The sequence below is a fragment of the Pelodiscus sinensis genome, chromosome 9, assembly GCF_049634645.1.
Source record: "Pelodiscus sinensis isolate JC-2024 chromosome 9, ASM4963464v1, whole genome shotgun sequence".
Classification (NCBI taxonomy): domain Eukaryota; kingdom Metazoa; phylum Chordata; order Testudines; family Trionychidae; genus Pelodiscus; species Pelodiscus sinensis.
In genome coordinates, this window is record NC_134719.1 from 2,649,926 (window position 1) to 2,672,275 (window position 22,350).

General features: G+C 58.2%; 1 protein-coding gene across 4 annotated transcripts in view; it reads right to left on the bottom strand.

Annotated features, from left to right (window-relative positions):
* PIK3R3 (phosphoinositide-3-kinase regulatory subunit 3) overlaps positions 1-22,350 on the bottom strand; it is a 295,643-nt gene that overhangs the window by 149,373 nt on the left and 123,920 nt on the right. For all 4 annotated transcript variants that reach the window (XR_012905836.1, XM_075935898.1, XM_075935897.1 and 1 more), the window contains 2 exons: positions 8,770-8,971; positions 6,648-6,733 (listed from right to left, as the gene is read on the bottom strand). Coding sequence is in view for 3 of the 4 variants with exons in the window: in XM_075935898.1 (XP_075792013.1) it covers positions 6,648-6,733; positions 8,770-8,971 (288 nt within the window). In the remaining variant the exon portion in view is untranslated. The remainder of the gene's footprint in view (positions 1-6,647; positions 6,734-8,769; positions 8,972-22,350) is intronic.

Genomic DNA, 22,350 nt, shown 5'->3' on the forward strand with positions numbered 1-22,350 from the left:
GAAGATGCCCATTCTGTGTTTTTTTTATGTCCCTGTGCGGAATGACTTTTGTTAGGTGCACCACTGTGGAGGGAGTGTCACATACCGAAAGCCATTCTGCACACGGACAGTGTGCGGTGGGGCTGGGGCCGTGGGGCTGGGGTGCGGGAGGGGGCTCAGGGATGGATCACGGGCTTCGCTTGTGGGGCTCTGGCTCTGGCTGGAAGCATGAGCTCTGGGGTGGGGCTGGGGGCGAGGGGGTCAGTGTGCCCCAGGGAGACTCCCCTCAGCCCTCTCTCACCGGAGCAGCTCGGGGCCAGGTGGGAGGCGCTGCTCCATGGCCGCTGCAGCTCCAGTGGGCACATCTGGGGGAGGGGCGCTTATCTCCAAGCTGGGGCAGGTCCGGGCTGGGCTGGGTGGGGGCCAGGGAAGGGGCGCCTGTCCCCCGGCTGCAGCAGCCCTGAGACAGCTCCAGGTTGGGCACAATAGCTGGGGGAGAGGTGCCCCCTCCCCTGGCCACATCATGGAGCTGCCACGGCCGGGGGAGAGCTGTGTGTGGCCGCCCTGGGCCCCTGCGTGGGGCTTGTTAGGCAGCCGCGAGGGACCCTGGTGCCAATGCCGGGGGGGTTCTTAACTCTTCCTCCCGCCCATCTGTCTCTTCCCTGATGGGACCCTCGGAGCCACAGTGCCCCATGGGGAGGGTCTGGCCCCGCCTGTTCGAGGCTCATCCAGACACCCCACAGGCCTTGCCCTTGACCAGCCACGTCAAGGTGCAAACCCAAAGCTGGTCAGCACGTTCCCCGCACAGCCGGGTTCTGACAGGAATTCGGGGTCTCCGGGGGAAAGGGCGGGTTTCGGGAGCCGCGTCGGTTCCTCCCACGCCCCCACCCCGGCCGGTGTCAGCCCCAAACAGGAATATGGGAGCGGTCGCGGAGCCAGGAAGGCCAGGCTGTGAAGGAGGAGTGTGGTGCGCACACACGACCACACACCCCAGGCCCTATGGGACCAGGATCTTCCTTCAGAGAATCTGAAAATTTCCCCTGGAAAAATTAGGACAAAAACAACCCTTCCCCCCCATGCTTTTTCTGCCCCTATTTTCCCGTGGGCTGTGGTAACAACCCTGCCTGGGGCCCGGAAGGGCTTTCTGAAGGCCCCTTTGGGGGATTTTGGCAGTGAAGACCTAACCATTAACGACTGGTTGAACCTCTCTGATACGGAACTCTCTGGTCCGGCATCCGGACCACGGGTGTTGCAGGATCATAGAGCCCCGGCCGGAAGAGGAACCCGGAGCCCAGTGCCGGAGCTGGCGGTGGAGCCAGTCTGGGGACAAGGAGCCGGCAGCGTGGAGCCCAGTGGCCGAGGCCAGGGCCGAAAGCGGAGCCTGGTGAGGGGCACGGAGCCCACCTGGTGGCTAGGGTCAGGACCGGACCAGCAGCGCAGCCTGTCTGGGGATGGTTGCCGGGCTGGGAGCAGGAAGCAGGGTGGCCAGGCTGGGGGCGAGGCCAGGAGCCAGACCAGCCGGCAGGGGAGCCAGATGAGGGTCTGGAAGAGCCTGGAGTCCATCAGCAGAGGGGTCAGAACTGACCTTCCCTGGTCCGGCAAAATCCCTCGTTCAGGACCGAGTGGGTTCCCCGAATGCCGGACGAGGGAGGTCCGACCTGTACTGGACATCCCCTACCCTGCAGACAGGGCCAAGCTCCACTGACTTTCCACCAGCTTCCCAGCGGGCACCCGGGAACCTCGAGGCCTGGACCCCCACGATGACCGAACACCTGGAAACGCCTCCTTCCCTGGTCGTTATTTCACCAGCTGCCTCCGGGGCCCCTACGTCACTTCTGCTCTTCGGGCCAGCTCCCTACGTCCGCGCAGCCCAAATCCCCGAAGCTCTTCCTCGGGGCCGGGAAATCTGGCTCGAAACGTCCCCCCTCCTTGGATGAAATCTCTCCGCAAAGGCTGCTGCCCGCTCGACCCGGGGCCTGCTTGCTCCTTTCTTCTGCGAGCCCCCAAACCACAGACACTCCCGGGAGGTATATTTACGCTTGAGTCAGAATGAGGTCACACTTTATGGTTTCCTCAGTGTCCGCTAGTGACACCTCTTCCGACGCTGTTTGCACCCCGCCCGCCCTGCGATGGCAGGGTATTTATATCCGTTTTGCACCTCTAATTATAAGCTCCAACTCCACACACACAGAAAAGTGTGCACTGGGCGAGGAGGGGAGGATCCGTCCAGGCTGCTACGGACACTTAGCATCCAGCTAAGAATAACACGCGGAGCTTTATATAGCATCTTTCCTCCACAGCGCTCCAAGTGCTTTCCAAACATCGCATGACAGCCCGCAACCCCTCCTGGGATGACAGAGCGGGTACAACTTCCTGCTGGAGAGAAACAGGGAGCCAACAGGTCCCAAGTTGGGCAGGGAGAGAAGTCAGCTTGAATCTACAAGTCCTGTCTGCCCGGAGCCAGGCGCTTTCCCACCGTTGGAGAACACACCCAGGCTCCTGCCTCCTGCCTGGTCTCTGCTTTACTGGAGCCCACCATGTGCCGAGGCAATCAAAGGGTGGGGAAATCAGCTGCCTGAGCCGCCCCCCAATGCTGTGGCTGGCCAAGGAAAGGCTGCGACTGATTCCTCCCCGTTCCCCCAGGAGGAGGCTGGGCGGTGGGGCTGGGCCTCGCTCCTGGGGGCAGAGGGTGGGAAATCAGCTGGCTGGAGCATGCTTACTTGGGGGACCGTAAGGGGGTGTGCTCACACCCTCACGGCTCACATTTACAACAAAATCACCCCCTCCTGTGAAATTTCTGCACCCGGGAGGCAGCGAACGGGGGTTTCACCTCGTCTCTCCGGGACCCGCCTCGGCAAGGCGATCGAGCTGTTCCTTCCTCGCCTGGGCGCAAGCGGCCGGAAGAGACACGTACCGATCTCGAGAAACCGCCGGGAGAGGATTCCAGGGAGAGTCGTCAAGACGAGGAAGGGGCTGGCGGGGCTGACGGATGAGCAGTTATGAAAGGGGGCGGCGCGGTTGTATCGCCAGGTCTTCCAAAGAGGGAGGCCGAGGGGGATGCAAGGAGGGTGGCTGGAAGAAGTGGGATTACAGGAACGCTGCGGCTCAGGGGACTTCTGGCCCCGAGGGCGGGCGGAGCGGCCAGGAGACATCGCCCGGGGAAGCAGAGCCAGCTTTGGGGCGTGCCAGATGGGAGACTCCTCCAGGGAAGAATCACCGGCTTCCGTCTACGGGCACAGAACCAGCCTCTCAAACATGCGCCCCGCAATGCGCCAGCTCCGGGGCAGGGCTGCCTCTCCACCCAGCTGTTCCTCTCCCCGTCACCAGGCTTCCCAGCGGGCGGTATTTAGCACACCCCGCTCAGCTGGCGATGGGCAGGAAGCAGGAGGAGAGAGAGAGAGAGAGAGAGAGAGAGAGAGTGTGTGTGTGTGTGTGTGTGTCTGCAGACATGCTCCTGGGTTAGCCAGCGAGGCTCGCCTGGGTCTCTGCCCGGTGGCTGGAGTTCCGGCTCCAGTTTGGAATGAATTTCCAGCTCTCCCGCTTGTTGCCCTTGTCACCGCAGTGCGATTAATGGCTGCTTTTGGGGTTTCTCCGTGGGGCCGGCGCGAGGGATTCAACCAAGCGCTGCTGACCCGTGCGCCGAGCCACGGGCCCGGGGCGACATCGGAGGGGTCCCGCGGAGATGCCCCAGGCCAGCAGCTCCACGGAGGGCGGCACTTTCCCGCACACCGGGGGAGGAAGGACTCCCAGGTCTCCGCAGAAAACGAAGGGGCCGGCTCCGGAAAGCGATTCCTGAGCCATCCAGCTGGCTGAGACAGAGCCGTTTCCAGGCACAGTCAAAGAGGTAGCCCCTGGAAGCCGCGCAGCCTCGTCAGACCCGTCAGTGCACAGATGGTTTGCATTAGCGCCAGCTAAGCAAGCGTCTGCGTCCCTTGCTCTTCCTACAGGCAGGGGTCAGGGCTATAAATTGGGGGCCTCCAACCTGCTGAGGGCAGAGCAGGTCCACAGTGCCCAGCATTTTCAGTCTAGCCACTTCGGATCCCGAGAGAGGGGCTCGTGACTCATGCGCCTCTCCCAGGTGGGAAGAGAGAGGTCAGGATCCCGGGCTCAGCCAGTCGCGGGCCTCTCCCCCGAGGCTGACGAGAAAGGGGCCGGTAGTGGCGGTGGTGGGACAGTCCACGTGCCCCCCTGCAAGGCGCACACCCACCGAAGGGAAGAGACGGATGCTGCCGATCAATTCCACACGGGCCACCGACAGCCAACGGAGGGCAACAAAGGAGGAGAGGCTGAGGGAGTTGGGTTTATTGAGTCTGCAGAAGAGAAGAGCGAGGGGGGATTTGGTAGCATCCTTCAGCTCTCTGAAGGGGGTTCCAGAGAGGATGGAGAGAGGCTGTTCTCAGTGGGGGCCGATGGCAGATCGAGGCGCAATGGGCTCAAGTTGCAGTGGGGAAGGTCTAGGTGGGATCTTAGGAAACACGGTTTCCCGAGGCGGGTGGGGAAGCGCTGGGCTGGGTTCCCTAGGGAGGGGGTGGAATCTCCATTCCTAAGGGTGTTTAAGTCCCAGCTTGGCCAAGCCCTGGCTGGGACGATTGAGCTGGAGTTTGTCCTGTTTTGGGCAGGGCAGGGGACTTGGACGTGATGGCTCCTGAGGTCATCTGCAGTTTTAAACTGGTGTCAATGGCCACGTGAAGTCCCCACACCGTGGCTGGTGGACGTCAGTGACTCAGCCAGCGGCTCGGGCTCTGGAGTGGGCGGGTGAGGTTCCGCGATCTGTGACAGGCAGGAGGTCGGCCTAGAGGGTCCCATCTGGCCTTCATGCCCGTGAATTGTTCCGAGCCTCGCCAGTGCTCCTGGGGCGCGATTGGTCACCCAAACCACCAGGCACAGATTCTGCTCTCTGATTGGATCAAACTTGAATAACCACCAACCCCAAGCCCAGAAGATAATGGAAGGCAGATCTCAAACATTTTCACAGTAGATCAAATTATAGATGATAATCTCGCGGAGAAGTTTTAGGCTCCAGGACTATTTTAGTAAGTCAGAGGCAACCTAAATTCCAGCGTGAATGTAACAACACAACTCACACAAACGCAACCAAACAAACTCTCCATGGTAATTCCTGAGGATCCATTCACCGGTCTCTTTTCTACCAATCAACCAGCTCTGCTCACAACCATGTGTCCCCCACATCCCTGGTCTATACTCGGAGCTCATTGGCAAAGTGTTTTGCCTGCACTCATGAGTCTACCTAATGGAAAGAGACTGCGGCACTAATAGTCTCCAGGGTTGTAAGATTAAGTTTACTGGCAATATGTTATTCAACCTCTAGATGATGCTGTGTGGTGTACAGAGCCCAACAGGTTTGGGGGGCTGGTTAACAAAGGAAACAGCGCTAGAACTCAAGCTGTGGGGAAGCTAGTTTGTATCTACAATTTTTGTAATCGTTTTCTCCATATATCCGACTCCTCAACAGCCCGTAATTTTCATGAGGATGGTTTTGATTCTCTAATGAACTTAGCCCAAGGCAAAACTGCCAGTTTACTCCACCGTTATTCATTTTTTAAAAATCTGTAATGTACAAACACATCACATTCTCTGAAGATGTTTCTGGGGCTGTCAGAATGAGCTACAGACGAAGCAACAACACTGACAAGAGGCGTCAGAGTAGACAGTTTCGTTCCATCCCACCAAAAGGCAAAACCTGCTCAGTTATGAGCTTTCAATACAAAAAGTCTACAGCAGGCCAGGTACTGAACTGAGCAGAAAAGTCAGCTGCACGGTGAGCAGATGGCACACTTTCAGGTGTAGCGCCGTACGTTTCATGGATTCCTCCATAAGATAAATACGAAGCGATGCTGACACAGAATTTCTAGAGGGCTGTACGCGAGCACCTGCAAAACAAACCCTGCCGTGCCACTGAGACCTGCTTAACATTAAGGAGTGTCGGAAACTCACGTCTGGCTTTCTAAAGGGACAATGGGGACCCCAGCTCCCCCTTCGGAACTGGCTGCTCTCCCGAGAAGAGGACAAACGTTCGCAAAGTCGACTCTATTCCTCTAGCACCGCACCCCAGCAGGCTCTATCGGCTCAACTCCATCTCCAGCGCTCCCTGAGTTTCCTTTGGGGCAAGGGACAGCAAACCTGTCCCCTAAACAGCTCAGCGGTAAAGGCAGGTTGTACCGCGGTGGCCAGCGTCTTTGGGCCTTGCCTCAAGGTCGCCTCGCTCATCTCTGCACATCGGATCAGAAGAGTCCCCCTCCATCAACAGCCCAGAAAGTGACCCCACAGTCTGCTGGGAAACACAGTGGCATGCCAACAACTTCCCCCGCCCTCCTCCAGAGCAGGTACAAATACCCCAGCTGCCCGCGCCAGGCCCCGCCGTGCTGCCAGGGTTAAGGGGAAACTGGTTCAGTCCCAGCCTCGGGGAGGCACTTTGGTCAATTCTAGGAAAGTCGCTCCTGAGCACGGGGCAGCCTTCGCCATCCGCGCCGGCGACAGGCAAGGACCAGAATGAATCTGCCCCGGGCTCCGACAGTCCTGCCTCCCCAGGAGCAACACAGAGGAGGAAACCAGGCGCCGCGGATGGGCCCTTCGTTCCTCAGCGGCTTCCGCGAGCCACAGCCGCACTGCTATGCAACCCGGCCCCGCGCTTCCGGATAATTTCCTACCGGGTGCAGCTTGCGTCTCGGCCACGCCTCCAGCCACGATGAGCGCCTCAAGGATCTTCGCGTGGTGCTCCGGGGTCCCCTCCATGCTGGGCAGAGAAGGGGGAGGAAGGTGAGGACAGAGCAGAGACGGGGCAGGCAGAGCCTAGTGGTTATGACTATGGTATGGGTAGGGCTTGGGGCTCACCCGAAGACCTGACAGGAGAGTGACACCCCCAGGAGATACAATGGTCTCCAGAGCGGGGAATGGGCTGGAAACTCTCTTCCTGAGGGAACGGAGGGGTGAAGCTGAAGCCACCAAACTTCCCAACCTCTTGTTCCTGGCAGGGGAGAGGGGCTGTGAATAAACCCAGGGCTGCTGCATGTGGGTAGCCACAGTTAACACCTCGCGGCTCTGCCCCGTTCCGGACCCACAGGGTCAGCGGAATCATGCCGGACCACGGGTGTCGCCGGAGTAGAGAGGTTCAACCTGTATCGTGACGCACCAATGGGGGAAGGAAGGAGAAACACCCTGGGCGGGTACATCCTGTCGATCTGCCACCCACTGCGGGCACCACTGCGAGGGGCTCTGCACTAGGGATGTTAAATCTCGGTTCACTGAATAGTCGTTTCACCTCGTGAATTCTTATCGGTTACTCGACTTATTTGATAGTCCCCAGGGTGGGGCCGGTAGCCAGTGCGCTCCCGCTCCACTCCCGAGGAGCCCCCTGCTACTCCACGCTGCTGCCTCTGAAACTGAGGCAGCAGTGCGGGGTGGCAGTAGCCCCTATGCAGGAGGAGGTGGTGTGCTGAGCTCCCAGACCCGGCGTGAGCCACAACTGAGCCAGGCTGCCTGCTCGCCCGGCTCCTAATACACTTTAAATCGGTGTGCTGCGGAGAACAACAGAATTCAAAATGGCCACCCTTAAAGCGACAGGCAACTTTTTTTTCCTCAGTAACTTTCCCCCGACCCTTTTTTTTCTCAATAATTTCCCCCCCAACTCTTCCCCCCCCAGACCTTTTTTGTGTGTGTGTGCGCTGCTCAACAAAAAACGCTTGGTGTTCCTCATAAAAAAAATGATTGTTTGGTGTTCCTCGGTCTTAAAACGTTTAAGAAACACTGCTTTAAATGCAGAGCCGCAGCGGGGGTAGGTCCTGGGTCCGGTGCCAGCCAGGAGTGAACTGGGCTGCTGGCCAGCCTGCTCAAAAATTTACTGGCGGAAGGGGGGGAATGCGTGTCCTCTACAGCATTAACCGATAAGCTTTTGTTTATCGGTTAATCGGGTCCACTATCACATCCCTAATCTAAACCGCACCCGTGGCTTAGCAGCTTGTCCTCCACTACACGACTAAGTACGCGCACACCTTGAGAGAACCCAGTACCCGTTGGTGCCTGACAAAACAGCACGACCCCCTCGGCGCCGGGTTGCCTCTGATGACCCTCTCCTGCCCATGGAGTTGGCTCCGCAGCTGCCTGCCGGACTCCGCACCTGCCCCACTTCCGCCGGCTACTGCGGCTGTACCTCCTGCTCACAGACCCTCTTGCTGCACAAGACACACAATTGGAGCAGCGGGGCGCAGCAGCACGGGGCGCCGCGGGGGACAGGCAGGTGCGCTGACTCAGGTTTGGCAGGGCCGGGTTGGAGTCGGGTCAGAAAACAACTCAACCTTGCTAGGCGGGGCTTGGGACTGGGTTGGACTTGAGGGGGCCGGAGCAGAACTCTACCCTGTGTGTGTGTGTGTGTGTGTGTGTGTGTGTGTGTGTGTGTGTGTGTGTGTGGGCGGGGGGATACATTCTCCACACAAAATGACTGAGGTCCTGGTTCAGACCCGCATCTCCACTCGGGAAGGGCTCCAGGCCCCAGCCCGTGCCACAAACCCACGTGTGGAATGCCGTGACGTCGGAGCGGCTCGCCGTGGCTGGTTTTGCTTCGCCGCGGCGCGTTCTCAGCGCTCTCGAGAAACGCTGGGCCCTGGAGCTTTTATCGTGTGTTGGGGGGGGGCTCAGAAAGAAAATGGCGGAGACCCCCCTGCTGGACACACAGTCTGCCTGTCGGCACCGGAGGGGCCCACGCGTCAGCGGGTTCCCACAGCAGCTCCCTTCCCCCCGGTGCGGGGTGCTGTCCGCACGCTGCAGGCGGCTCACCTCGCCGCGGGCGGCCGGAAGAGCGCCTCGCCGAAGAGCTCCCCCAGCGCCCGGGGGCTGAGGTGGCTCTTGCTGCCGTTCTGACACACTTTGCAGAAATGCCGGGTGAGGGGCTGGAGGACGAGGCCGTGCTGCTGGGGCAGTGCCGGGGATTCCAGGAGGGTCTTCGCCCGCCGGCCGCACTCTTCCAGGCTCTGGGTTTCTGTGGCAGAGGAGAGAAGGGAAGGGAACTTTTAGTTGAGGGAAGCACATTTCAGCCCTGAGACCTGCGGGGCGAGGAAGGGTTGCTGCTACCCAGGCCACTGAGGTGACATTTATGTCCCGTCTCTTCTCACCGACCGGCCTGGCTTCTCTCCCCAGCACAGGACGGGGTTTGGCAAACGCAGGGCTCGTCTATGTGGCCTTGTGGCTCGGACTACAGAGGCGTGAACAGCAACGTGCACCAAAAGGCTGCTCTGCCCACGTGAACGCAAACTCAGAGACACCTTGCTGGCGTTCACGAGGCCAGGGGATCACGTTCACGTGCCTTTCCGTGCGGGCCTGCAGTGGTCGCACGAGGGGATCACCGTGCAGCCCGCTGGTGCACAGTGCCGCTCACGGCCCCATCGCCCGCTCCGTGGCCCCTACTGAGCCCCAAGGTTGTCCTTACCCCTGCGTACAACATGGAGCTGTGTGGGGCACCTGAAAGTTTGGGGCACCGCTGGGTCCTAATGTCCACCCTCCTGCTGCTTCCTAGCCCTGTGGTTCTGCTTCCTCCGGAGAGGACCTAGTTAAAAAGCGAAGTAGCCGGCCAGAGCCGGAAAGAGCCAGTCAAGGGGGCATTTGCCCCCCCGGTCCATACTGTCCATTTCTGGACTGACCGCAGGAGTCGACAGGACCTGAGTTTACAGTTTGCTTTAAAAATATTTCAGCAGCGTGTTGCTGGAGATTATAAAATCACATCCCTAAAAAATCATCCCCTCCCCCCTCGGGCTACTGTGGGGCACTGGGGCACCAGTTAGTCAGACTGTGCACGGCCCCATAAATTCTAAGGACCCCCTGGGCCGGAGCCATGCCTCGAGGCTCAAGTGGTAGCTAGAGGTTGCGATGGGCCCTTTGCCCGGAGGAAGAAGCAGCTGCGCGCCCCAGCTGGGAGGCTGTGGATGTATCCGCCCTGGGAAACGGCCAGTTTTCACCCGCGCGCGAGTCCCCAGGCCTGGCCTTTGGCACAGCCCAACCTCTTCGCAGCCCCAGGGACACACCCAGCTCCGCCTCTGGTCCCCACTGCGGCGTCACAGCCCAGCCGCGGGAGCTCAGCCTGCACGGCGGGTTGCTAACCCTTCGGGGCGCACCAGTTCTGTTCCGCGCGGGGAACCGCTGCGTGGAGGCGGGATTTACCCCCGTGCTGATCCTGTACGGTTATTTCATGAGCTCACCCGGGCCAGGCTGGGCCCCGGGGGGTACGTCTACACGGCAGCGTTATTTCGGAGTAAGCGACATTATTTGGAAATAACGAAGAGTGCATCTACACAGCAAGCCGTTATTTCGAAATAATTTTGAGCTGGCAGATTTCTTACTCCGACTTCTGTAACTCTTGTTTCACGAGGAGTAAGGGAAGTCGAAGGGAGAGTGTTTTTCCTTCCACTTCCTGCTGGGTGGAAGGAAAAAAGCCGAATGAATTTTGACTTCAGCTATGCAATTGATGTGGCCGAAACTGCGTAGCTTAATTCGACTTTTGCCCTGCAGCGTAGACATGCCCAGGGTGGGCTGGCCTCGTTTTACAGGAAATCAACGGACACGACCCACAATGGCCGCCTAGGTGCCAAAGACTGGCGCACAAATCAATGGCCAATCCAAATACTGTCCGGATGAGGCTCTTGACATGGGCAGGTGTTTTGTGTTAAGGCAGGGAGACCCACCCTTTCCTATCACAGCATGGCCCAGAACTGGCCTTTGAAAGAAGCAACCAGGCCTTTTTAATCTGCCTCCTGGGCCCTGATTGGCTCCTGCCTGCTCCCCGCCCTTCTGGCCACTGGAGGACCAAGTCTTACTGGTTTCACAAGCAGCAGATCTTGGCGATCCCTAGAAGTCTAACCTTGCTGGCCTTCTCCGCTTCACAGGCTGGGTGCGCGAGCAATCACCGGTACTTCACCCCCACTTCTGTGTCCTGCAAACGTGCTCTCTCCCCCCTCCTCTCTGACTGGGTTTTTTTAGGCCCGAAATAGAGACTCTTGGTGCAGAGGCTGCCAAGAGTGTTCTTTAAGCCAAAGGGATGAGTTGAACACCATTTTAAGATCCCCGCGTGAATAATTATTTGCATCCCCCCCCGCTGTGGTCCCACGTTGGGGCTATGGCATGGATGTTCTTTCTGACGTTGGAATGACACTACCCCAGTGCCGGGAAGTTGTGCTTCAGGGCAAACACTGATTTCTGACACTCTTGTACGGGGTGGGCAATAATTTTTGTAGGGGGGGCCACTTCATCAATTTGGGTTGGCCTGGAAGGGGCGGGGTCTTAGGTGGAAGGGGTGGGGCTTAGGGCAGGAGGCGCAGTTCCCTCTAGGCACTAGGGGTATGTCTAGACTACATGCCTCTGTCGCCAGAGGCATGTAGATGAGGCTACCCGGCATAGAAAAATGAAGCGGCAATTTAAATAATCACCGCTTCATTTAAATTTAAATGGCTGCCGCGCTGAGCCGATCAGCTGTTTGTCGGCTCCGCGCGCTAGTCTGGACGCGCGGGGGTCGACATCAAAGGCATTTGTCGGCCTCCCAGGTATGCCCCCTGGGATGAAGTTTACCTGAGAGGTCGACAAATGCCTTTGATGTCGACCCCCGCGTGTCCAGACTACAGGGCTGAGCCGACAAACAGCTGATCGGCTCAGCGCGGCAGCCATTTAAATTTAAATGAAGCAGTTATTATTTAAATGGCTGCTTCATTTTCCTATGTCAGGTAGCCTCACCTACATGCCTCTGGCGACAGAGGCATGTGGTCTGGACGTACCCTAGGTGCCCCTGGCGGGAGGGGGGCGAGGGAAAGGAGACTTCGCATGCTCCCCCGTGGAGATGTGAGGTCGTTTTCTCCGACTTTGCCAGAGGGGCGTGGCGCTCCGAGGGAACCACCAGCTGTTTTGAACAGCTGGCGGTTCCCTCTGGTGCCGCACACTCCTGGCGGGGGGTGGAGACGTCATGGGCTTCCCCACCCCTGGGTCTCAACTGGCCTGGGGGTAGGAGCCGGATCAAACGGCTTGGTGGGCTGGATCCAGCCGACAGGAGGTATCTTTCCCACCCCTGCTCTAGTAAGTCCAGACCGGCACCATCTCAGCACAGTGAGTCTAAATTCCCCCTGCCCCCATCCCACATACGGCGGGAGTAACAGAGCTGATTCTGGCCACGTGCGAATACATTATATTCCCACCTGGGTGATCCCAAAGCATTTTACAAACTGGCGGAAACCCTTCAGCTGCCTCCAAAATGCAGCTGCTTCTAGGGCGGAACGCGGCAGAGTTTAACAGCCCACGGTGACTCCGCGGTTTAGGAGAGGAAAGGAAGAATTCCATGTTTAGCTGAAGCTGCAGGGGATTTAAGCAGGCTCAGTGGATTTTATTCAGGCCCTTAACTCTATCCGCAGACGGATGTGAGCGCTCTGGTTTATAAAAGTGACCTGGCATCTGTTGGGGGGAGGAGGGGGAAGGGGAATCATTTTTATGCCAGGAAGATCCGGGGGGGTAAAATATGTTCTTTTTCTGCCTGCATTAGATCGCCTGTTCTTGCCTGTGCTGAATCTCTCCGGATGACTGGCGCTAGGAGAATTATGTCATTGCCGGCTGTGCTACTGTGATTGTTTCAGACTTGAGGGGGTTTATATGGTTTCTATCAACACTCGAGCCCGTGGGAAAACGTTGACGTTTGGACCTAAAAAGGACACCCACACAGCACAAACCTGTCGGCACCTTTTTAGCAGCTCTGTAGCAGGCAGGAGAAAACTCAGTTCGCCAGGGAAAAAATTAAACTGTCATGAACATCATCTCAAAAAAATGCCATGTCCCTTTTCAAGCCCCTTCTGAAAAGGGGAACATTTCATTCTAATGTCTAATAAAGTCTTTGGAGAAAGGATGTCTTTGTGAAAGTTCCAGACACCTTTTCCATTCGAAGCTCGGTTATCGCCTGTCTCTAAGGAGTCTTCCAGCAAAGCCAAGCAAAGTCTTCCTGCGCCCCCTTCCCTTCCTGTTCCTCCTCGCAGGGCACCAGATCCCTCCTGCGCCCCCTCCCCTTCCTGCTCCTCCCCGCAGGGCACCAGATCCCTCCTGCGTCCCCTCCCCTTCCTGCCCCTCTCTCCAGGGCACCAGATCCCTCCTGCACACCTGATCCTTCCTGCCCCCCAGGTCCCTCCATCCCTCTCCCCACTCCCCATCATTGCCTGCCCACCTGAAGGCTGGGCCCACCCATGTTTCCTGTCCTCGCTACACCACGGTGTCCCCACTACGAGCCCCACAGCGGCCCCGAGCCGTAGCTACGCCCTGGTAGTGCACTGCAGACACGTCCCATGCAACAGAGGCCACGTAAGCCACCGCCCTTCCCAAGCAGCGGTAGCCACGCGGATGGAACCCCTTTTCCAGCGGGGCCGCACCAGGAACTGGGGTGGTTTAAACAGGGAGCTCTAGGGTGTGAATTTTTCACACCCCTGAGCACTGTCGATGTCTAGGAACTTTTAAGAGTCGACCAGGCACGCTCCCTGTGGGCCAGGCCTGCCACAAATACAACATCATCCCACCAGTCAGGAAAGCCACGGAAGGCTTGTCGCTCGGGACACCACAAACTAGGCTAGACAAAACTCTGGCGAATGTACTTCAGGGATCCACCTCGCCTGGTCCCTGCGGCTGGAACAGGCGGCGTCTCAGGGGTCTTCTCCATCCCTGACTCTACTGAGACAAACATTCCTTCGAGCAAAGGAGGGGTTTTTCCTTAAAGCCACGGATATCTGAAAATGGCACTAGTTGGCTATGGGCTAGATAGATAGATAGATAGATAGATAGATGGGGTGTATGGAGATAGATAGATAGATAGATAGATAGATAGATAGATAGATAGATGGGGTGTATGGGGATAGATAGATAGATAGATAGATAGATAGATAGATAGATAGATAGATAGATAGATAGATAGATAGATGGGGTGTATGGGGATAGATAGATAGATAGATAGATAGATAGATAGATAGATAGATGGGGTGTATGGGGATAGATAGATAGATAGATAGATAGATAGATAGATAGATAGATAGATAGATAGATGGGGTGTATGGGGATAGATAGATAGATAGATAGATAGATAGATAGATAGATAGATAGATAGATAGATAGATGGGGTGTATGGGGATAGATAGATAGACAGACCGACAGACAGACAGACGGGCAGAGGGGTATAGCTAGCTAGCTGGATGGACAGACAGACGGGCAGAGGGGGATAGCTAGCTAGCTGGATGGACAGACAGACAGACGGGCAGAGGGGGATAGCTAGCTAGCTGGATGGACAGACAGGCAGACAGACGGGCAGAGGGGGATAGCTAGCTAGCTGGATGGACAGACAGACAGACAGACAGACGGGCAGAGGGGGATAGCTAGCTAGCTGGACGGACGTGCTTGGGGACAGACAGACAGACGGGCAGAGGGGGATAGCTAGCTAGCTGGATGGACAGACAGACAGACAGAGGGGGATAGCTAGCTAGCTGGACGGACGTGCTTGGGGACAGACAGACAGACGGGCAGAGGGGGATAGCTAGCTAGCTGGATGGACAGACAGACAGACAGACAGACAGACGGGCAGAGGGGGATAGCTAGCTAGCTGGACGGACGTGCTTGGGGACAGACAGACAGACGGGCAGAGGGGGATAGCTAGCTAGCTGGATGGACAGACAGACAGACAGACAGACGGGCAGAGGGGATAGCTAGCTAGCTGGATGGACGTGCTTGGGGACAGACAGACAGACGGGCAGAGGGGGATAGCTAGCTAGCTGGATGGACAGACAGACAGACAGACAGACGGGCAGAGGGGATAGCTAGCTAGCTGGATGGACAGACAGACAGACAGCTGGCTGCCGGGTAGCTCTCTGGACCCCCTTTCCAGGACACAGCATCGGCATTTGCAGCTCCTCTTTGTCAGGTGAACCCAGACGCACCGACAAGGCGGGCGCCTCTTAGCCGCTGGTATCACTAATCAGCGCTGCTAATAATTAGCGCATGGGCCTTGGCGGCAGGCGGGCAGCAGGATAACGAGGCTGCTGGGACCAGAGAGGGCAGGGCTCTGACGAGCTAACAAAGCTGCTGGGAGAGCGGCTTTGACGGGGGAGGGGGGGCCGCTAATGAGCCCGCTGGGAGAAGTGGGGGGGGGGGGCGCTGGAGGAACGAGGGGAACAATTAAACCAGGCGAAGCAGGAGACAATTAAAGCGAGAAAGGAGGAGCGGGAGGGAGACAACAGAGAAAAGCCGGTGGGGGCGGAGGGAAAACTCCACTTTCGGCTCTGGGGAGGCGCGTGGGGAAACCGGGGCGTCACCGCTGGGTTTCTTGTCCAGAGCGTCCCAACAGAGCTAGACGTCCCCATAGCCAGCTGCTGGGCAGGATCCCCAATCCGGACCGACCTCGGCTGTCCCCTCTCCCCGCCCCGCCCTGCCACTCTGTAAGCTCCCCGGCTCACCCCCGCCTGCAGCTTCATCACAGACCCTGCAATGCAGAGACCGGTCCATGTGTCATAGGTCCCGTACCGCTTGGCAAGGAAGGCGATTCTCCCCTCGCTCAAGTGGTACAGAGCCCCGGCGGTGGGAGCCACACTTGAGGCTGCCTACAGGCCAAAGCGCCCCTCCTCAGCCCCGCCCCGGAGCCCACACTCCTCATATGAGGTTGGGTCGCGGCATCAACAACTTTCTTCAACTGGGAAAAAAAAGTTTGGAAAGCCCTGGCACTGTGCGGGACTCGTTTCCTCTGCGGCTGGGGAGGGCCAGGGACACAGGGTCACCGGCTGCGCAGATGCAGGCTGGGCTGGGCTCAAGGGACACCGAGAGGCAGCGTGCTGATGAAGACAGACTAACGAGCCAGCCTCCTTCCTTCCAACGCCTTTAAATAGCTACCGCGCCTGCGGGGTGTCCGAGGGGATTCTGCCAGACGGGCCTCTGCTCTCCCGCCCCCACCACGGAGTCACAGCTCTATGCGGCCTCACTCGGCCCAGACCCATCTCCCCTGCCCAGCGCTCGGTTTTCCAGATGCTCCCGGGACTCTTAATTGTGCTGGCTGGGCTTCTGTGAGCCTACGGCAAGCAGCCAGATGCCGTGGGCAGAACTGGGGACTCGGTGCCTTTTAGCCCAGATGTCTCCATCCAGACTCAAACCCACCTCCACAGGTCAGCGGGGGGGGTGTCCAATAGGCCCAGCTGGGAGGACACGTCTGAGCTGTGAGGTGCAACAGGGACGGCTGTCTTCTCGGCCAAAACATGAAGCACAGCACTGTGGATGGCAACACTGCAGAGTTTTTTTGGAAAAAACGTCACTTCCGTCCACACTGCAATCATGTTCTTTTGAAAAAAAATCGAAAGAACAAAGGGGGTTTTCTGCCATTGGTAAACCGTTTTCTACGAGGAAGAACCCTTTTCCCGACAGAGCTCTTCCAGAAAAAGGCGCGTGTGGATGGGGAAGAGGGACTTCTTTCGCAAGAAGAGGAAAGAACACGGGGCACCCCTTATCCCTCTGGGCCCAACCTGTTTTGGCCCACCCAACCTGGGACTAGAACCCACAACCCCATTTTTCCCAGGCTCCCACTCTGTCCATAGCAATCACAGCTGACATGCAAGAGAGCCTCCATTCAGTGTGGATGCTCTCTTTTGAAAAAGCAGATCACTTTTTCGATGCGCTTTTGCTGTGCGGATGCTCTTTCGGAAGACGTTTTTTCGGAAGATCTCTTCCGGAAAAGCTTCTTCCGAAAGAAGCCTGCAGTCTAGACAGTCCAAAGAGCAAGAGCTCTGTAGCACGAGCGAGAAGGCTCCCTGGGGAGGGACTGGAACGACTCGTCTCTTCTGTGCATCAACGCAATGCACCCCCCAGCGGGTTTATAGTGCAGCAACGCAGGCAAAAAGAGGCATGCACCCCTAAAAGCAGGGTCCCCCAAGGGGCAGCAGAGGCTGAAGGAGCCCCTGTTCCCGCAGTGCTCAGAACATGGTCTTCGGAGCACCAGTTGTTGGAAGAACCGAACACCCGGGGGACCATTTTTCCGTAGAAGAGGGGATCCTTTCTAGCCCCACGTTCGAGCAAGTCTTCAGTGTCCCCACGCTGCTTCATGACTCACCCACCCCCCCGTGGGACGTTCTGGGACCTCCTGGCAGGCCTCTCCCACCCAGGCAGAAACTCCGCTCCCCGTCTCCAGTAAGGATTACCAGTGTGCCAGGACGCTGCCCCGTCCTGCAGACTTCCCAGCTGGGTCTGGCCAGAGGTTTGCCCTCAAAGGACCACAACCATTGGAGAGGGGAAAAGCCCGGGAGACCATCCAGTGTTTGGGCCAGTCACAAGCAATGGGATTTGCCGTGGAATTTCTTTTACCCCCCTAATTCTTCCCAACAGTCTAAGGCAGGGGTGGGGAACCTCGGGCCGGATGTGGCCCTCAGTTTGCCTGGATCCGACCCCCGAGGCTCAGGGAGCCTGCGCTGGCACTCCATGGGGCTGGAGCACACAAAATCTACTAGGGCGGGCCCCCCAGGCTCTGGGGCTTGAGGGGAATGTGGGGACGGTCGATCTCCTTCTCGGTTGGAGGCCACATGGGTGAGGGTTGGGTTTATTTAGTTTCTCACTTGTATGCGGCCCCTGATTGATTTTTCTGTGGGTCAGTGGCCCCCGACACAATGGCCCCCGGCCCGGTCTAAGGGAAGGTGGCCTTTCCGGTCCCTCGTTTCGCAGCTCCAGGCTAGGTTCTGGAAACGGACTTGAGTTTGGTTGGCCAGTTTTCGGATCTGTCCGAGCTGGGGGTGGGGTCCGAGCACCTGTGGACAGACACATCCTCGCTCCGTGACAGCTAGCGCCAGGTGCCTGTGCACACAGGGCATCGCACCCCCGGCTCCTTCGGATTGGACGGCACATGGCAAAATGAACTTCCTGCCGAAGGAAGAGCGTTAAGAGGCAGCCAACGCGCCCGTGGCTTTCGCCTCCCTTCCCGGCCTCGGCCTGCTCCTGGCCTCGTGGAATGAACAAAGCTCATTTCTGTGCAACTCTCAGAATGCAGGGGGAAAGCCGGCTCCCCTTTGAAGTGGCTTAACGAGCCGGCACACTAATTGCTTTCTAATTGAGTTTTTACTCTGGGAAAGGAGGCAGGCTTTGATTTCCTCCCTGGAGTGCGGGACGGAACCCTGCAATGCCCTGCCACACTCCCTGTGGGCCGTTCGGGGAGCCGGCCGACCTGGTCGATTTCTCCCGGGGGCGGCTCTGGCGGGAGTTGTGTCTGCCCAGGCTGTGTGTGTGTGTGTGTGGGGGGGGTGCGGAGCAGAAGGCGAGTTGTGCAGGGAAAGGGACGGTGGGAGGGGCTGGTCAGGGTCAGCGCTGAGCTCCAGTGAGTCTCGGGGACCAGCTGTAACGGCGCGGGCAGCACGTCCGAGTGCCCCTCGGCACCCAGCCCCGGTGAGGCCTTGTAGGGCCCTGTGCCGGGCCAGAGCTCCCGGTAGGGTGGCCAGGTGTCTGGATTTGAACCGCACAGTCCAGTATTGGAGCTTTCTGGTCAGGAAACAAACTGAGAAAATAGAAATGAGACAATAGACCTGTCCGGTATTTTCTAAATCCGATGGGATGTCGATTGTGACGTCATGTTGAGTGTGTCCGGTATTTTGGTGAAACCATCTGGCAGCTCTAGCTCCTGGGTCACTGCACCGCGTCAGCCCCACCCCCCGCACATGGGGCAAGGAGGAATCTCCCTGCCTCTGATACACAGGGCCTATGGAGACACTTGGGGGGCGGGAATGATGGTTTCATAGAAACAAAGGGCAATTCACACTTCTAAAGGCAGCCACGGTTTTCAGTCTGGCCAATCATCCGTCCCGGCCATACCCATCTATACCCATCTATACCCGTAATCTGTCCCCATCTATCCGCCCCTGTCCATACCCACCCATATGCCCCCCATATATACCCATCATCCCCCCATATATACACAATCAGCCACCCCATATATACCCGTCATCTGCCCCTCTCCCCGCACCATCCACCCTATATCTATCTATCCACCCTGAATCTATCCATCCATCCATGCATCTCTCTCTCTCCAGCAGTCCCTGTGGGCGAGTGAAGTGCCGTCTCTCACCCGTCCCTGCTGACTCTGCCTTGTCACGCTGCAGCGCGAGTGAGCCCAGCAAGGCAGTGTGGGGCCAGTCGGCGCAGGATTGGGCCCTTCAGGTCTAAGGCTTAACTCTGCCAATGGCTTTGCCGGAGCAAAGCCTGTGATCCTGGCTGGGTCTGTCCTTCCCTAACTCAGTCTCTGCTCCAGGGTTGAGAAGGACCGCACTGTGCTGAGCCGTCTGCCGAGAGCTCCCTTCTACAAACGCTTGCAGAGTCAGCCCTGAGAAACGCCTTCCCTAGAGCTGCCGAGCTGCCTAGACAGACGGGGCAGATAAGATTCAGACCCACTTGTTCCAAAAGCACAGCCTCCCACCACTTGACCTAAAGGAGAATCATCCGTCATCATTAGCTATATAGGGCGTATGAAACACAGTTCTGAATGTAGCAACTAGTCAGCAGCAGTGCACTGACCTGTCAGCCACTTGCATCATCTAGAGATAATCTTCCCCACCATCCCGCTGCTTTGCTACTTAACCCCAGGGCTCATTAAAAACAAACGAAAACCTAGCCGAACTAAGGGTCATATTGGCTCTGAACCTGCCCTGACCCGAAGGAGAATCTTCAGTCATTATTAGCCATATAGGGCTTATGAAACACAGCTCTGAACGTAGCAACTAATCCGCAGCAGTGCACAGACACGTCAGCCACTTGCATCATTAAGCTATAATGCCCCGCCCCCCACAACCCGCTGCTCTGCTGCTTAACCCCAGGGCTCAGTAAAAACATACGAAAACTTAGCCCAAATGAGCGTCATTTTAGCTCCAAACCTGCTCCCCTTTAAGCTTTGGCGAAGGCCTGTGGCACAGCGCCCCCTAGCTGCCGAGCCACCGTGCCTGGAGCACCTGGGCTCTCTTCGGAGGCAAACATGGTTCCAAGGACCTGAGCCTGGGGGAGTCCTGAGCCTGGGGCTCTCAGCTGCCTGTTCGTAATCCAGCCCCAGGCTGGCTCCGTGGTGGGGGACCTCAGGAGAGGCAGGAGGGGTGCAGACGGTGGCGACATGGCTGCAGGAAGCTTTGCTCCTGGACGGGGATCGCAGGGCCCCCGGGCATCGCCCTGTGCCTCTCCCAACACCATGTTCCAACTGCGTGGGCCAAGTTACCTCCCCTGCCAAAGGCTCAGCCATCCAGGGAACCGGCGGTGGCAGCTGTTCTAGCCAGAGGGAAATCCCCTGGCCGGGAGGCAGTTCCCGTGTGACCCGGGCTGACCCCGCTGCGGTGAGAGCGGGCGAGAGACGGCTGGAGCTGGCTTGTGCATTCACCGAAGGGGGTCGGGGGCAGACCAGGACTTTCCCAGGATGCACTCTGCAGGGCTGGGCCTTTTCTACTGTCAGGACACAGCCCCCTTCCTGAGCCGTGGTAAGAGCTGGAGCTGCCATGCACAGACCAGTGGCCAAACGGATCCAAGTAGCCAGGCAGGCGCGGGGTGCAGGAGATGGGCCGAAAGCAGCTATCCACCCTCTGAACTCGCTAGAAGACGGGTCCTCGCTCGAAATAACGCTGCCGGCGTGCACATCCCCTGCCGTCCCCAGAGCACCGTACAGAGACGGCTCCGCATCCTGGGGGCCCTTTCTCCCGGCAGACGGGCAAGCAGAGTCGTGGCAAAGGGAGGTGACTCCTGCCCTATTGCATGGTCAGTCGGTGGCAGAACCGGGGCTCCTTCCAAAGAGACGGATTTTCAGAGCCAGCGGGAGCTAGAGGTTCCCGGCACGGCTGAGATTTGGGCCACGTCTCCTGGTGTCAGGCCGCTCATAATCCAGGTACTATCGCCGCTCTCTGGAAGGTGAGCCACAGGCCTGGCTCCCCTTTGGCCAAGCAGGGACAGGAGGGGGCTGCATTGCAGCTGTGGTGGATTATATCAGTAACCCTGCTGTCTCCTAACCCCACCGCCTCACTCGCACGCTGCCCATTGAGATGAAGAAGCTCCAAGTAAAGCAAAGGCCAACAAGAGGCCTGATCCGGCCCCCGGGCCTGATCTAACCTCTCTGTGGTCAGCGGGAATCTTTCCTCTGAATCAGCTATGGCAGAATAAAATAAGCGAGAACGAGCCGGAGCGGGACCTGGCGCTAAACCAGGGGTGGACAATCATTTCTACAGAGAGGCCACTTCTCGAATTTTAGAATGTGGTTGTGGGTTGGGCTCCTGGAAGGGGCGGGGCTTCAAATGAAAGGGGCGGCACCCCAGGCAAAAAGGGGCAGTTCCCTCAAGGTCTTGATTGGTCTGGGGGCAAGGGAGCGGCAGGGCTGGCCGGGGGCCGGATCTTCCCCACCCCTGCGCTAAACACGCCCCACTGCCCCAGCACGGCCAGGCTGGGATGGGAGCACGTTCCGCCCAGCCCGATTGCTCCAGGAGCTGGGAGCTCCAATCTCGCACGGTGCTGAGGTCTATAAAAGGTCCATTTGGACTGGGATCCTCCGAGGAGTCCGGGCGGGGAAGCAATAGCCACAGGAAATGGACGCCTTCCAGGGGCTGTTGTGGTGGTTTGACAGCTGAGTCATGGAGGTTTGAGGTTGGGGGCGGGGGGGATCCCAGGAGAATTGTGGCTGGTTGGCCCCACGCCATTGTGGGGGGAGCCCTGGAACTGGCAGGCATGTGTCTCGTTTGCCCAGAGAGCGTTTTAGCTGATGCAACAGCCGGACAAAGAGACAGTCGGCGGAGGGGTAAAAAGCCAAAGCACGGCGTTTCGTGCTGCAAAGGGCCTGGTTGCAAGCCGAGATCGGCGCTCGTTAAGAGCGAATTCCATCCGGTCTCGTTCAGCCCCGTGACCTGTAGCCAACTGAGTTCCCCATCTCCTCGCTGGGATTTCTGGTCCTTCCTAGGCGAGCCAAACGCATGATTTAAAGAGGTGCTAATCCCACGGGAGGTGGGAGTGTTTTATTCCTTGAGACGGGAAGGGCTCGGACAGTTGTAACAACAGAGGGGGAATCTTCTTTCAAGCCTTGGGCCCCGAAGAAGGAAGCGGGAGCCAAGTTTTGAAGGGACGTCGATAGTTAACCGTTTGGGGGACTGCGTGGCCAGGCGCCTGCCTTGCGGCGATGCTGGGCTCGAAGGAGGAAGGAAAGCAAGCGCCTGTGGATCGGAGAAACAACAGGAACCGGTGCCCCCGTGGGTTTGCCCTGCCGGTCCCTGCGTGATGCTACGGCCCCCCTGCGCTGTGGAAGGCGCGGCATTAATTGCTGGAGGGGAACACATCAAGTTGCTCCGGAGTGACCCCTTCTGGACAGCTGATGAACTACAGGACGGGACT